Source organism: Bison bison, unplaced genomic scaffold (assembly GCF_000754665.1).
Source record: "Bison bison bison isolate TAMUID 2011002044 unplaced genomic scaffold, Bison_UMD1.0 scf7180017864180, whole genome shotgun sequence".
NCBI lineage: Eukaryota > Metazoa > Chordata > Mammalia > Artiodactyla > Bovidae > Bison > Bison bison.
This window is the reverse complement of record NW_011494752.1, coordinates 12,761,374-12,776,355: the sequence shown is the minus strand read 5'-3', so window position 1 is coordinate 12,776,355 and position 14,982 is coordinate 12,761,374. Positions and strand designations below refer to the sequence as shown.

Below are 14,982 nucleotides of genomic sequence, written 5' to 3'. Positions count from 1 at the left end.
CAACCCACTCCAGTGTTCTTGCCTGGAGAATCCCAGGGACGGGGGAGCCTGGTGGGCTGCCGTCTATGGGGTCGCACAGAGTTGGACACGACTGAAGCAACTTAGCAGCAGCAGCAGCATAATGGGGTGGGGGAGTGCAGTTTTTCAGCATTTATCAAAAGCCGTGAAAACTGTCTCACTAGGAATTCATCCTGTGGACATAATTAGAGATATAACCCCAGGCCCTTCCTGTTGCCATCACAAACCCCTCCTGGCTGCCTTGGGCTCTTCCTCCACCACCTGTGCTTCACCAGAGGCTTTGGCTTAAAGCAGAGTAGGGAGACTTTAGTCCACTCGGGCCAGAGGCGAGGCCAAGCTTGGGGACCACTGTCAACTACAAATTGGCGCTTGCCAAGGGCATTTGCTCTCTGCCTTTGCAGAGATTGAACCCTGTTCTGCTACAACTGTGGACCTTCAACACCCCCTGAAGAGAGTCCAGGTTGGAGAGTGAGGCACTCTGTGCTCCAGGAAACTGGTGGAACAGGTCTTTAGATAAATATTTTCAGAAACTGATTTCATGATCCCAATCCTTGCATCACCTCATATCTAGAAAAGCACTGAATCCCTTCACGGTGACATCAGCTCCTCAAGACTAGCAGAAAACCTTGGATTGCTGTGAACTCCCTCTTTACCAAAATCTTATCTAGCGATCTTTCCCCACGACCTCTTTGGAGCAGCCTCTCAGAGGTCTCTGCACCCCTGTCTCCCGAGCTGCAGTCCTCATTTTGCCCCAAATAAAACTTAACTTGCAACTCTCACCTTGTGCATCTTTTCTTAGTCGACCTCTTAACTGAGTCTTCCCAAGCTCAGCCCAGGATGTGCCTGCAAGGGTTCCAGGTCCCCCCAGACCATTCCACCTGCTCCTGACAGAGGGGAATCTGATCGAAGCCCTGTGTCTCTGCTTCTCTCTCAGCTGCCACATTAATCGCATCCTGGAGTCCCCCCGGGGAAATGCTCTGCTAGTCGGCGTTGGGGGGAGTGGCAAGCAGAGCCTGACCCGGCTGGCGGCTTTCGTCAGCTCCATGGACATATTCCAGATCACGTTGCGGAGAGGCTACCAGATCCCGGACTTCAAGGTAGGAGGGTCGGTGGTTGCAGGAGGAGACCTAGCCTCTCCCGAGCTGCCCAGCTCCCTGTCACCCTGCGTTAGCTCTTCGGCTCCCTCGCCCAGAATCTCCTCTTCAGAGTCTGTCCGCTTTCCTCTTGGACTCTGGGCTGGTGGCTGGAGGGGCTCATTAGACCCTGCCTGAGAACCTGGCCTTCCCAAGCTCTGTATCTGGGAGACCTCCGCTGCTTTAGTGACATCTGTAGAGCCTCAGCTCTCATCCAAATAGGAAGCACATCTATTAATACATCAAAGTCAACAACAACAAATTTTCTACCAAATGATTGTGTGTGCATATGTGTGAGTGTGTTTGTGTGTTCCCCCATGTACATATACTTTTTGCAATACAAGTCTTTTCCTGGAGCTAGTCATAAAAAACACAAAACTCTGCTATCATAAGATATAGTCATCTACCCAGGCCTGGAGGCCCAAGTACATGGTGACTCTTCTGTCAGAACTAAGAGCGTTTGCTTTCCTCCTGGGGCAAGTCATTCACTTGTGTGATGATATAAGTTAACACAGGTGAACAGGGGACCATCCTTGTCTTTGGAAAGCTCATGTCTCTTTGCACAAGGCAGTAGTCCTAGAAACTCGTTCAGGAGCCACGGTGGTTGTGTGAATTAAAGATCACCACTGTTTATTCTACTTTTCCATCTATGGGATCAAGGCCTGGGAATGAGGCATATTTTTCTGCCTGTGAGTTCAAAGTCACACTCCTCCTTCCCTCCCATTGCCGTCTTTCCTTATTTCCTGTGAGAACAGACAAGAAAATGGTCCCGTTCCTAAAAAGTGGGTGGGGGTCTCTTTTCAAGGAGGCCCTCTTCTCAGAGATCTCTGCCGTGGTTTCTGCAGGCGGACCTGGCAGTCTTGTGCCTGAAAGCCGGGGTCAAGAACCTCAGCACCGTGTTTCTCATGACCGATGCCCAAGTGGCTGATGAGAAGTTCCTCGTGTTCATCAACGACCTCTTGGCATCTGGTAAGAGACTCTTTGTACTTGAATATCTCTAATGAATTCCTGCTGGAGTCAGAGACATTCCCAGGTGGAGGCTTGGTTCAAGGTCAGAAGAGCAAGGCCACAGAAATGAGGGAGAAAACCAATACAGGGGAGACTTGATTCATGAAGGTCCTTCGAGGACTGGTGCTGGGCCTGCTGGCTTTCACTGTCCTTACACTCCAAACAGACAGTATTCTTGGGGCTTCCTTAGGTGGGACCAGATATGACAATAGGAAGAAGAGCAGCTGAAGGGCCGGCTGACCTGCTGAGTCCAGAGAGAAGGTGGTGTTCCCTCCTACACCCAAGACAGAGGAGATGGAACGTGTGCAGTATTTCAGGGAGGTTAGGTGTTAGCTGCAAGATACACAGAAAATGTGCACCCACAAAACTTAGACAATAGGGCAAGGTTAGGTTGCCAGTTTAATTAACCAAGGACTCAGAACTTGATGCAAACAAAGTAGAAGCAAAACGGACAGAGGATGGTTTTCTTAGATTACAAAGAACTTGACAAAGGCTGTCTCAATGTCCCTGTGACAATGTGAATGCAAAATAGGACTTCACTGGGAGGTTCAATTCTTTTTTTTTTTTTTGGAAGTTCAATTCTTGATACTTTGCTGTCCTTATTTCTTTAGGGATTCAGGACTTATGTCAGCCATTCAAGAAAAAAAAATGTTTATGTATACATATATATGTATCTATAAACATATACTAATATATAAAAATATGTATATATGCATACACAAGATATATATATATGTGTGTATCTATATATTTAAGGACTTCTGTAGTCTAGTAAGAATCTGCCTTACAAAGCAAGGGATATAGGTTCAATCCCTGGTTGGGGAGCTAAGATCGCACATGCCTTGGAGCAATTGATGGCAACTAAGTCCAGATGCAGCCAAATAAACAAATATTAAGTGTTAGGGAAAAAAATTTAAGGTATATGTATTTATATATGCATACCCAAGAAGATAAGACAATATAGTACAAAAATTATGCATTTCCAGAAATTTGGGGGGAGATGTATATATTTATATTAATTAAAAAGAGAATATTATTTCTTGACTCAGTCCAAATTTCACATCTACAAAGCCACCTCTTCATCTGGGCTGATAAAATAGTCTGTGCACAGGTGTTCTGAACACAATTTCTGCCTCCAGATTTCCAGCGTTTCAGAAAACCTGTTTCTCCCCACCTCTGACTAAATCTTCCTTAGTCTGTAATGTCCAAGGACCAAGATCACAGTGTGATTCTCCAAAGTCTGTTCCATGTCATATAAAATACCTTTCAGGATGGCTCCTCCCATGCGGTCTCTAGGAACTTCACAGCTTCACAATCGTTGACTGCTTCGCATTTTGTTCCCTTGTACCCAGGGCCGTTTTACTGTCACTTCCACGATGAGCCCCTGTCCCTGGTTTGGACCATGCACTAGCAGGCTCTGTGAGAAGACTTTGGCTTCTCCCTGACGAGGACCAGAGTCCCAGGTTCCTTGCTGTGCTGGTTCCAACCATTACACCGACTCCACATTCTCATTTCTTTCCCAACCTGCCTAATTCAAATTACCTTTCAGTCCAGGAATTTGCTTATTAACTCTTACACCTTTCCTCCCCCAATCCAATAAGTGGTTCTTTTCTCTTTTTTATAATTTATTTTATTTATTTTTAGCTGTGCTGGGTCTTTGTTGCTGCTCGGGTTTTTCTCTAGTTGCAGTGCACAGGTTTCTCCTTGTGATGCGTCTCTTGCTGTGAAGCACGGACTCTAGGGCTCTGGGCTTCAATAGTTGCAGCATGTGGGCTCAATAGCTGTGGCTCCCAGGCTCTAGAGCATAGGTTCAATAGTTATGGTGCATGGGCTTAGTTGCTTCCAGGCATGTGGGATCTTCCCAGACCAGGGATCGAACCTGTGTCTCCTCCATTGGCAGGCAGATTCTTTACCACTGAACTACCAGAGAAAGTGAAAGGGAAAGTCGCTCAGCCGTGTCTGATTCTGTGCAACCCCATGGACTGTATCAGTTCAGTTCAGTTGCTCAGTCATGTCTGACTCTTTGCAACCCCACGAACTGCATTCTGCCAGGCCTCTCTGTCCATCACCAACTACCAGAATTTACCCAAACTCATGTCCTTTGAGTCGGTGATGCCATCCAACCATCTCATCCTCTGTCGTCCCCTTCTCCTCCTGCCCTCAATCTTACCCAGCATCAGGGTCTTTTCAAATGAGTCAGCTCTTTGCATCAGGTGGCCAAAGTACTGGAGTTTCAGCTTCAACATCAGTCCTTCCAATGAACACCCAGGATTAATCTCCTTTAGGATGGACTGGTTGGATCTCCTTGAAGTCCAAGGGACTCTCAAGAGTCTTCTCCAGCACCACAGGTCAAAAGCATCAATTCTTCAGTGCTCAGCTGTGTTTATAGTCCAACTCTCACATCCATACATGACCACTGGAAAAACCATAGCCTTGACTAGATGGACCTTTGTTGACAAAGTGATGTCTCTGCTCTTTAATATGCTATCTAGGTTGGTCATAACTTTCCTTCCAAGGAGTAAGTGTCTTTTAATTTCATGGCTGCAATCACCATCTGTAGTGATTTTGGAGCCCGCCAAAATAAAGTCAGCCACTCTTGCCACTGTTTCCCCATCTATTTGCCATGAAGTGATGGGACCAGATGCCATGATCTTCGTTTTCTGAATGTTGAGCTTTAAGCCAACTTTTTCACTCTCCTCTTTCACTTTCATCAAGAGGCTGTTTAGTTCTTCTTCACTTTCTGCCATAAGGGTGGTGTTATCTGCATATCTGAGGTTACTAATGTTTCTCCCGGCAATGTTGATTCCAGCTTGTGCTTCCTCCAGCCCAGTGTTTCTTATGATGTACTCTGCATATAAGTTAAATAAGCAGGATAACAATATACAGCCTTGACATACTCCTTTTCCTATTTGGAACCAGTCCGTTATTCCATATCCAGTTCTAACTGTTGCTTCCTGACCTGCATACAGGTTTCTCAAGAGGCAGGTCAGGTGATCTGGTATTCCCATCTCTTTCAGAATTTTCCACAGTTTATTGTGAGCCACACAGTCAAAGGCTTTGGCAGAGTCAATAAAGCAGAAATAGATGTTTTTCTGGAACTCTCTTGCTTTTTTGATGATTCAGCAGATGTTGGCAATTTGATCTCTGATTCCTCTGCCTTTTCTAAAACCAGCTTGAACATCTGGAAATTCACAGTTCATGTATTGCTGAAGCCTGGCTTGGAGAATTTTGAGCATTACATTACTAGTGTGTGAGATGAGTGCAATTGTGTGGTAGTTTGAACATACTTTGGCACTGCCTTTCTTTGGGATTGGAATGAAAACTGCCCTTTTCCAGTCCTGTGGCCACTGCTGAGTTTTCCAAATTTGCTGACATATTGAGTACAGCACTCTTGCAACATCATCTTTTAGGATTTGAAATAGCTCAACTGGAATTCCATCACCTCCACTAGCTTTGTTAGTCCATGGAATTCTCCAAACCAGAATACTAGAGTGGGTAGCCTTTCCCTTCTCCAGGGGATCTTCCAGTTAGGTCTCCCACATTGCAGGCAGATTCTTTACCAGCTGAGCCACAAGGGAAACCCAAGAATACTGGAATCGGTAGCCTATCCCTTCTCCAGTGGATCTTCCTGGCCCTGGCATCAAACTGGGGTCTCCTGCATAGCAGGCGCATTCTTTACCAACTGAGCTATGAGGGAAGCCCTTGAAGCCCTGTCCTTTTCTTAAATACTGTCTTCTTAACATCCCACCACCTTCTACAATAGTACTTCAGCTCCAACACTGCCTCACCTTTTATTATTTTACCAAATAATGAGATACGGGTCTAACTGCCCTTCCACCCTGAAGCTGTGCCCTAAAGTCTAATTTCTAAAACGATCAAAAAGGTTGAATTGTGCTTCTCAAGACTTACAGCTTTGAAGATGCCAGGCAAGTTGCAGACTCACTCTGTATCTCATTTGGCTCCAGTCCAGCCGGGTCACCTTCTCCTATAATAACGTCTGAGACAGGAGACGTTACACTTTTACTAATTGAAATTTTATTCCTCAATGAAATATTTTTAATTTTGCATTTGGAAGACAACTTGGTTCAAGTCAAATGAATTTCTGAAACCCTGCCCAGTGAAAACTTACTGCAGTCAATCTGCTCCAAAGTCATGGAATTTCAAGCTCATATTTCTTTTGTATGGCTTTTAGACAAAAACAGGATTTGCATTAAAGATGTCTATATGGAGATACAGTGAAAAGTAATACTTTTCTAATCTTCCTCCCTTTTTTCTTACTGTTTTGACAGGGAGAATTGAGCATATCTGAGTTGTAATTTTCCCTGTCAGATAATTTCTGACTAGAAATTAACTTACTGCCAATCCAGGCAGAGTTACAGAGGTTCCTCAGGGCCTTGTCATCCCCTTAGTTTTTAGTTTTATGGGATTGTGCAGCCACTCCATTCTTGGATAACACAGTGCCTGTGTGTGCATGCTCAGTCATCAAGTAGTGTCTGACTCTTTGTGACCCTATGGACTGTAGCCCACCGGGCTCCTCTGTCCATGGGATTTGTCCAGTAAGGATACTGAAGTGGGTTGCCATTTCCTAATCCAGGGTATCTTTCCGACCCAGGGATCAAACCCAAGTCTTCTGCATCTCTGCCCTGGCGGGTGGGTTCTTCATCACTGAGCCACCTGGGAAGCCCAGATAGCATAGTGTTGTTTCTCAGTCGCTCAGTCGTGTCCAGCTGTTTGCAACCCCGTGGACCGCAGCACCCCAGGCGTCCCTGTCCTTCACCATCTCCTGGAGCTTGCTCAAACTCACGTCCATTGAGTCATAATGCCATCCAACCGTCTCATCCTCTGCCGTCCCCCTTCTCTTCCTGCCTTCGATCTTTCCCAGCATCAAGGTCTTTTCTAATGAGTCAGCTCTTCACATCAGGTGGCCAACATATTGGCGCTTCAGCTTCAACATCAGTCCTTCAAATGAATACTCAGGATTGATTTCCTATAGGATTGACTGGTTTGGTCTCCTTGCTGTATCTCAAGCAAGGGACTCTCAAGGGACTTGAAACTCTAAAGAGGGACTCTCAAGAGTCTTCTCCAACACCACAGTTCAAAAGCATCAATTTTTCGCCACTCAGCCTTCTTTATGGTCTAACTCTCACATCCATACATGACTACTGGAAAAGCCATAGCTTTGACAATACAGACCATTGTGGGCAAACTAATACCTCTGCTTTTTAATATGCTGTCTAGGGTTGTCATAGCTTTTCTTCCAAAAGATAACAAGTAGAGGCAAGGAAACTACTAGAAAACTATGCATTGGGCTATCTTGTCATCAGCTCATCTCTCTCTAGTTATCTATAAATCCTGTTAGACTGAGGATAAGGTACAGTGAGTGAATTCCACTGATTTAACACTCCAGTGATTCATCTTCTTCAGTGACTTAAAGTGGGCTCAGTGGGCTATCTGCTTTCCTCCCACACTTCTTTAGCTCACTCTTTCATCCCTTGAATTCCTGACACCATTTCCAAGATCAAACTGTATTTTTAATTCAACACTTGATTGGTAAACCCCACTTCTGACACTAAACATTTCAGAACCCATCATTATGCCACTTGCATCTCAGATTGGTTGCAGACTGACAGTAAGAAATCCTACGCTCAAAGTTAAAATTTAAATCAAATTTCTGATTCAATTAGCAAAAGCCATATAATTGTATAAGAAGCAGGGTGGCGACACAAATCAGACTGAATGAGGCCTTTCAGTTTCTTTCTTTGGCTGCCAGAGTCCTTAACGGGGCTCTTGAAGCTGCTGGTGAAACGATGCATGAAATATTGGCCCTTGCCGAATCTGAAAAGTTCAATTCCTACTATGTCCTTGTTGTCCTATATAATAATTCCTGAATAATGTACATGGACCATCAAATCCAGATATTTTAAAAGTCTACAAAATTTGTTCTCTCTTGGCCCTTGAACCAAACTCAGCATCAGCAAAGCCCCTGCTGCTGCTGCTAAGTCACTTCAGGTGTGTCCGACTCTGTGTGACCCCATAGATGGCAGCCCAGCAGGCTCCTCCGTCCATGGGATTCTCCAGGCAAGAACACCGGAGTGGGTTGCCATTTCCTTCTCCAATGCATGAAAGTGAAAAGTGAAAGGGAAGTCCCTCAGTCGTGTCCGACTCTTCTTGACCCCATGGACTGCAGCCCACCAGGCTCCTCCATCCATGGGACTCTCCAGGCAAGAGTACTGGAGTAGAGTGCCATCGCCTCCTCCACAGCAAGGCCCCATCTTAATCTAAATGGAGAAAATAGAATCTTTTCCTGGCTTTTTGGGAGCGTACCTCTGCCTCCAGGTTCCAGCAGTCCAGAAAGCCCATTCTACTGCAGCCCCAGCTGAGAGACCTGGTCTGCACCAGGTGTGGTGTCTTTTCCTCTCCTCACTTTCCCAGATTTTGTACTTCATTTTACTTCAGGATCTTGTTTTGGAATTTTCCTTTTGCTTTTCAAAAGGTTTAATTGTTCACTCAAAAATTAATGCTCCTCTTCCGTGGCTCAAATTAAATCACTTTGCATCTACTCACATATTCAAAAATCATTTTTTAAGCGTCCATGTTCTAGTCAGTAGCCCCTATGTGGTCTATTGAAATAGTTTATGAACAATTGAGTCCCCTCTCTTGCAAAGCCACGTGCCTCTTCATCCCTGTCCTTTGTACATGTGGGCCAAATCTCCTCTTGGAATATATTGAGTAGGTCAAAAAGTTTGTTTGGGTATTTCTGTAATATCATATGCAAAACCCAAATGAACTTTTTGGCCAACCTATTAAAACATGAAGAGATTCCCCTGGTCTTCCGGGTGGTCTAGGATTAGATGCCGGCTTGATGCATTAGTGATCTGCACACATCCCATGAGAATGTGGAGTCTGGAGGTTTTTGTAACGATATTGGCATTGAGTTCTTCTTCTCCCACGAGCAGTTGGAACTGGATTTCCTGATGGACCATCTGTGTTTTATACAAATCGTATTTGACCCAATTTCCCTGGAAGGAACAAAGACAAAGTATAGGGCAAAAGAGAAGCTGTCAAACACGCACCAGGTCTTCTAAACATCCTTTCTGCTCTCAGTGGATCTATTTATAAGGTACATCCACCCCATAAGCCATGGAAATCTAAACCAGCACCTGGTTGGCTCCAGCTGCCAAACAAAAATGCCCAAAGGATAATGGAAAAAGATGCTTGAGTAACCAACCTGTCTTTAATTCATGTAGTACTAAATCCTCATACACATTGAGACCAGGTCTCTGTGCATTCTCCTACATTACTATATTCTCCCTCACCACCTGTACCCAACAGGTAAGCAGTTGCCACCAATTTCAACCTCTGTTTCTGAATCCATCCTTCTCTGTCATGGCTACCACTGGTTTTTTTCATCTCTTTCTTCAACAAATGCCGACACATCTTTTTCTTTTTAATTTATTTTATTGAAGTATAGCTGGGCTTCCCTGGTGGCTCTATGGTAAAGAATCTGCCTGCCAATGCAGGGGATCCTTCCTGGGTTGGGAAGATGCCCTGGAGGGAGAAAGGGCTACCCACTCCAGTATTCTTGCCTGGGAAACCCCACGGACAGAGGAGCCTGGCAGGCTACAGTCCACGGGGTCTCAAAAAAGTCAGACACGAGTTAGCAACTCAACAACAAACAACAGAATAGTTGATTTACGATGTTGTATTAATTTCAGGTGTATAGCAAAGTGGTTCAGTTACGTACATACTCATTCTTTTTCAGATTCTTTTCCCTTATAGGTTATTACTAAATATTCAGTACAGTTCTCTGTGCTACACAGTGAGTGTGTGTGTGCATGCTCAGTCATGTCTGACTCTTTGCAACCCCATGAACTGTAGCCCACTAGGCTCCTCTATCCCTGCATTTTTCCTGCTAGAATATTGGAGTGGGTTGCCATTTTCTCTTCCTGACCCGGGGATTGAACCAGTGTCTCCTGCACCTCCTGCAGTGGCAGGCAGTTTCTTTACCACTGAGCCACCTGGGAATCGCCTGTGCTATACAACAGGACCTTATTTATCCATCCTATATAGAAAAGCTTACATTGAAGACACTTCTTAACTCACCTCCCTTCATCCCAGGGAGCTCCACTACAATTCATTCTCCTTGCTGCTTCCAAAAAGGTCTGTTTAAACCATAATTCCTTCATTAATTCCTAAGTGAATGCAGGATAAGCTGTCTTGTACAGAAAGGCAAAACAAAACAAATCTGCCTTTGACCTGCTTCCTTCCTTCCTTGCTGGCTTACCTGCCCCTTATAATGTAGCAGTTCCTACCTCCTTGAAATAACATACTCTACTGTACCCTGACATCCTTACTGACTCACACTGTTCCTTTTGAACCTCGTGCCCTTCTCCTTCTTTGTCTAGATTAACTTCTACCCATAGTACAAGACTTACCTTGGGTGTTCTAATATCTCTCTGGGAAATCTTCACTAATCCACTGTCACCTCGAGAACGAGAAACATCCTCGTGTGTTTCCCTGGCACTCGGTGGTTGCACACACCACCACTGTATTGCACCGACATTGCAAACTTATGAAAGGCAGAGACTGTGATGTCTGCTATTGGTGCACTTTTTGTTATGAAATAATCCAGAGATACAAAATATAAGGATTAAATACTTACCACTCAACTTAGGAAGTAAAAGATGGCTGGTGTAATTATAACCCTCTGTAAAGATTGCTATTGTCATCATTTATATTGTCAGTTCTGAACAGAACTCCTGGCCCATGATTAGCATTCAAGGGGTATTTGTTGAACGACAGTGTATAATATCAGAAGGATGGTGTGCCATGTTATGTATGACTTTTTATTTTTTGGCTCTGCTAAATTTTAGTTGTCCTGTAGCATGTAGAATCTTAGTTCCCCATCCAACATGTCTTCTGCATTGGAAGCACAGATTCTTAACCACTGGACCACCAGGGAAATCCCTAGGTATTATTTTTGGACATGTGCTTTGAGAAAGTTTCCAGCCACATAGAACAGAGGGCCAAGGGTCCTGAGACAGTCACCACACCCCCTATTTTTTCTCTCTTGAAACCAGGGAAATGTTTTGAAAAATATTATTCCTGGGTGGGGTCAAAGACCTTAAGCCAGTGCAAAGTTGACTGGTTCACAGAGAATAACCCTCAGCTTTGCCCTTTTTTTATCACCAAGCTCCAGACAAGATCCATCTTACACTATCAGGATCCCCTCCCCCCAGAGCAGTTGTGGGCTCTCTAGACCACACAAAAATGATGATGAGTCTGACTTGCAAAATGTCAGGACATGTTAATGACCGCATGGAGCCTCTCTGCACTTGGCGGCAGAAGTAAGGCTTCCCAACTTTAGGTCTCAGGAGGAAACTTTTCAAATATTTAAATAGCCTCTGCCTCTGTTGACATCACAAAATCCCCTCTGGCAGTTCAGTCTCCTGCTTTCAGCATGACTACCTACATCGCACAGTAAGTGACAGGAATGTTGTCAGGAGAAATTGGAGGAACAAGCCTGAAAACGCAAACTTTGCTCCCAATTCAGAGGTGCTCGATTCCATCTGGTGCTCTTCTTAAGGGATTTTGGGAATCACGTGACAATGGCCTGAGTGTTTTCAATATTTTGGCACTTAAAGGTATCACAGAATACAAATGAACTTAATCTCCGAAACAAAACCAGACCCACAGACATAGAGAACAGACTGGCTGTCAGGGGGGAGGCAAGGGGAGGGATGGACTAGGAATTTGGAATTAGCAGATGGAAACTATTATACACAGAATCGATAACAAGATCCTACTGTACAGCGCAGAGAACCATATTCAATATCCTGAAATAAGCCATAATTGAAGAGAATATGAAATAAAGTATGTATATGTATAGCTGAACACTTTGCTATACAACAGAAACTAACACAGCATTGTGAATCAACTACACGTCAATAAAATAAATTTTTAAAAAAACATATCACATAAACCTGGGTGAGCCTTAGAGAAACACATTTTCTATAAAGGGTCAGAAGGTTAACATTTTCAGCTTTGCAGACCATATGGCCTCTGTCACAAATACTCGGCTCTGTCATTGTAGTGGGAAAATAGCCATAGACAATATATAAATGAAGGAGTATGGCTGTGACCAATAAAACTTTATTTATGGACAGTAAAATTTGAACATCATGTAATTTTCATGTCATTAAACATTATTATTTTAATTTTATCAACCATTAAAAACTGTAAAAACCATGCCCAGCTTGAGGGCAGAGACAGAGGGTCAGATTTGGCCTATAAATCATAGTTTACCACCTCAATACCCAACGTGAAGGGCTTTCCTAATGGCTCAGTGGCTAAGAATCCACCTTGCAATGCAGGGGACACAGGTTTGATCCCTGCTTAGGGAAGATCCCACATGCTGAATGGTAGCTAAGCCCATGCACCACAGCTACTGCAGCCCATGCACCTAGAGCTCCACAGCAAGAGAAGCCACTGCAGTGAGAAGCCCGGGCACTGAAACTGGAGAGGAGCCCCTGCTCCCTGTACCTAGAGAAAGCCCGTGCGCTGCAGTGAAGACCCAGCATAGCCAAAAATAAATAACTTTAAAATACGCAGCATGTTATCCACAAAACACCAAAGGACATAAATTTTACCTATGTTAAATAATAGAAAGGTGAAGAATGCACACCAAAGGGAATCCAAGTTCTCACTGGAGGACTATATAACACATTTACAGATAAGAAAATGCAGACTCTCAGAGGAACAAAGGAGAAAGAAATCCAGACCACTGCAGGCAGTCAGCCCCGAAAGTAGGAGTACACTCACATCGTTTCCATTGAAGTATTTCTCTTTTTAAAACTTTCCTGGGCTCCTCAGCTCTCGCACGTGTGTGCTCGGTCCCTTCAGTTGTATCCAATCCTTTGAGACCCCATGGACTGTAGCCTACCAGGCTCCTCCGTCCGTGGGATTCTCCAGGCAAGAATGGTGGAATGAGTTGCCATGTCCTCCTCCAGGGGATCTTCCTGACCCAGGGATCGAACCTGAGTCTCTTAATGTCTCCTGTATCGCACATCTTGGGAAGTCCCCTTAACTCCCAACACATGCTAAGTATCATTTCATTTCTCTAGCAGTTTTCTCTCACCCCATATTTTTATCAAATCAGGCTGAAATGGATTATTCCACTAATAAGACCTCGATTTTGACAAGTTATAGCACTGGTTATTTTATATGCATGCTATGAAATATCTTAATGAATGGAAATTAAATCAAATTTGTCCAATTAAGGGAAGAAAGTAAATGATCATTTTCATGATAATTTTTTTTTCATTTTTCCCATTTAAATAATTAAGCTTAATTAGTATAAACTACTACCCAACTCCTGGCTGGATTCGTGTTGTCAGACTCTAAAGACCAGAAATTTGTTAAAAAGTTGGCATGAGTTCCCTCCAGATACATCAGTTCAAGGAAGTGCAGCTGCATCGGTGGCAAATATTCATAATTTCCATCACTTAGAGAGGCTTCCCTGGTGACTCTTTGGTAAAGAATCCCCCTGTCCCCCTGCCGATTCAGGAGACAGTAAGAGACACGGGTTTGATCCCTGGTCTGGGAAGATCCCCTGGAGAAGGAAATGGAAATCCCACTCCAGTATTCTTGCCTGGGAAATCCCATGGACTGAGGCGCCTGGTGGGCTACAGTCCCTGGGGTTGTAGAGTCTGACAGGACTTAGCAATTCAACAACAGCGGGGAACTAGGGTCCTACATGCCCGGAGGTGAGGCTGAGAAAATTAAAAAAAAAAAAAAAAAATTGCCAGCTGCCCTCCAGTGTAGTTGTACAAATTTACTTTCCACACAGATAGCTGTTTCTTCCCAACCTCGCGGAAAGTTGGTTCATCTGACACACCAGTTTTTGCCCGGGAGTATGAAGTGGAATCTCAGTCTTGTCCTTTCACTTCCCACGTGTGACACTGGAGCATCTTTTCAAGTGTCTATTGGCCATTCATCTTGTTCCTTGCCTTTTTATGTAGTGTGCTCTTTGGGGCTTTCTTTTTCTCATGGATTTGTGGGAGGCCTCTGTATTTTCTGGATACCTTTGTTCATTATACAGTTGGTAAATATCTTTTCAAAGTCTGCTCCTGACCTTTGTCATGCTGATTTAGTTTTAAATGTTGCAAAACAGTCTTTTTATGTTTCGTGCTTTTCGTACTGCTTCAGAAATCGCATCCTAGCCAACACCATAAAAATAATCTTTTGTGTTTCATCTTTAAAATACTACTACTTCATATTCATGTCTTTAATCCACCCAGCATGTATTTTTGCACAGTATTCTAATTTTATTTTTTATTAGTATTGAGTTATCCTAACATGCTTATGGATCTGCTCATCCATTTTCAGCATACTGATTTTGAATATAAATTTCCTGTTACATCTGGGTCCATTTCTAAGTGATTCACTCACAGTTTTATTTATTTACCCAAGAACCAATTTCACGTTTTTAACTAACATTACTTTGCTGCTGCTTCAGTCGTGTCTGACTCTGTATGACCCCATGAACTGTAGCCTGCCAGGCTTCTCTGTCCATGGGATTCTCTAGGCAGTAGGACTAGAGTGGGTTGCCATGGCCTCCTCCAGGGGATCTTCCCAACCCAGGGATCAGACCTGGGTCTCCTTCGTTGCAGGCAGTCTTTACTGCTGAGTCACCAGGGAAGGCCTAACATAGCTTTATAAGGAAACAATTTCTGATAGAACAAATAAATCCCTCCATCCTGTTCTTCACAACTATCTTTGCTGCTCTTTACCCTTTGCTCTTCCATATAAATTTTAGAATATG

General features: G+C 43.9%; 1 protein-coding gene across 2 annotated transcripts in view; it reads left to right on the top strand.

Moving 5' to 3' along the window:
* Positions 1 to 14,982, top strand: part of DNAH9 (dynein, axonemal, heavy chain 9) — a 286,597-nt gene that overhangs the window by 168,646 nt on the left and 102,969 nt on the right. For both annotated transcript variants that reach the window (XM_010843000.1, XM_010842999.1), the window contains 2 exons: positions 953 to 1,115; positions 1,997 to 2,120. In XM_010843000.1, coding sequence (XP_010841302.1) covers positions 953 to 1,115; positions 1,997 to 2,120 — 287 coding nt within the window. The remainder of the gene's footprint in view (positions 1 to 952; positions 1,116 to 1,996; positions 2,121 to 14,982) is intronic.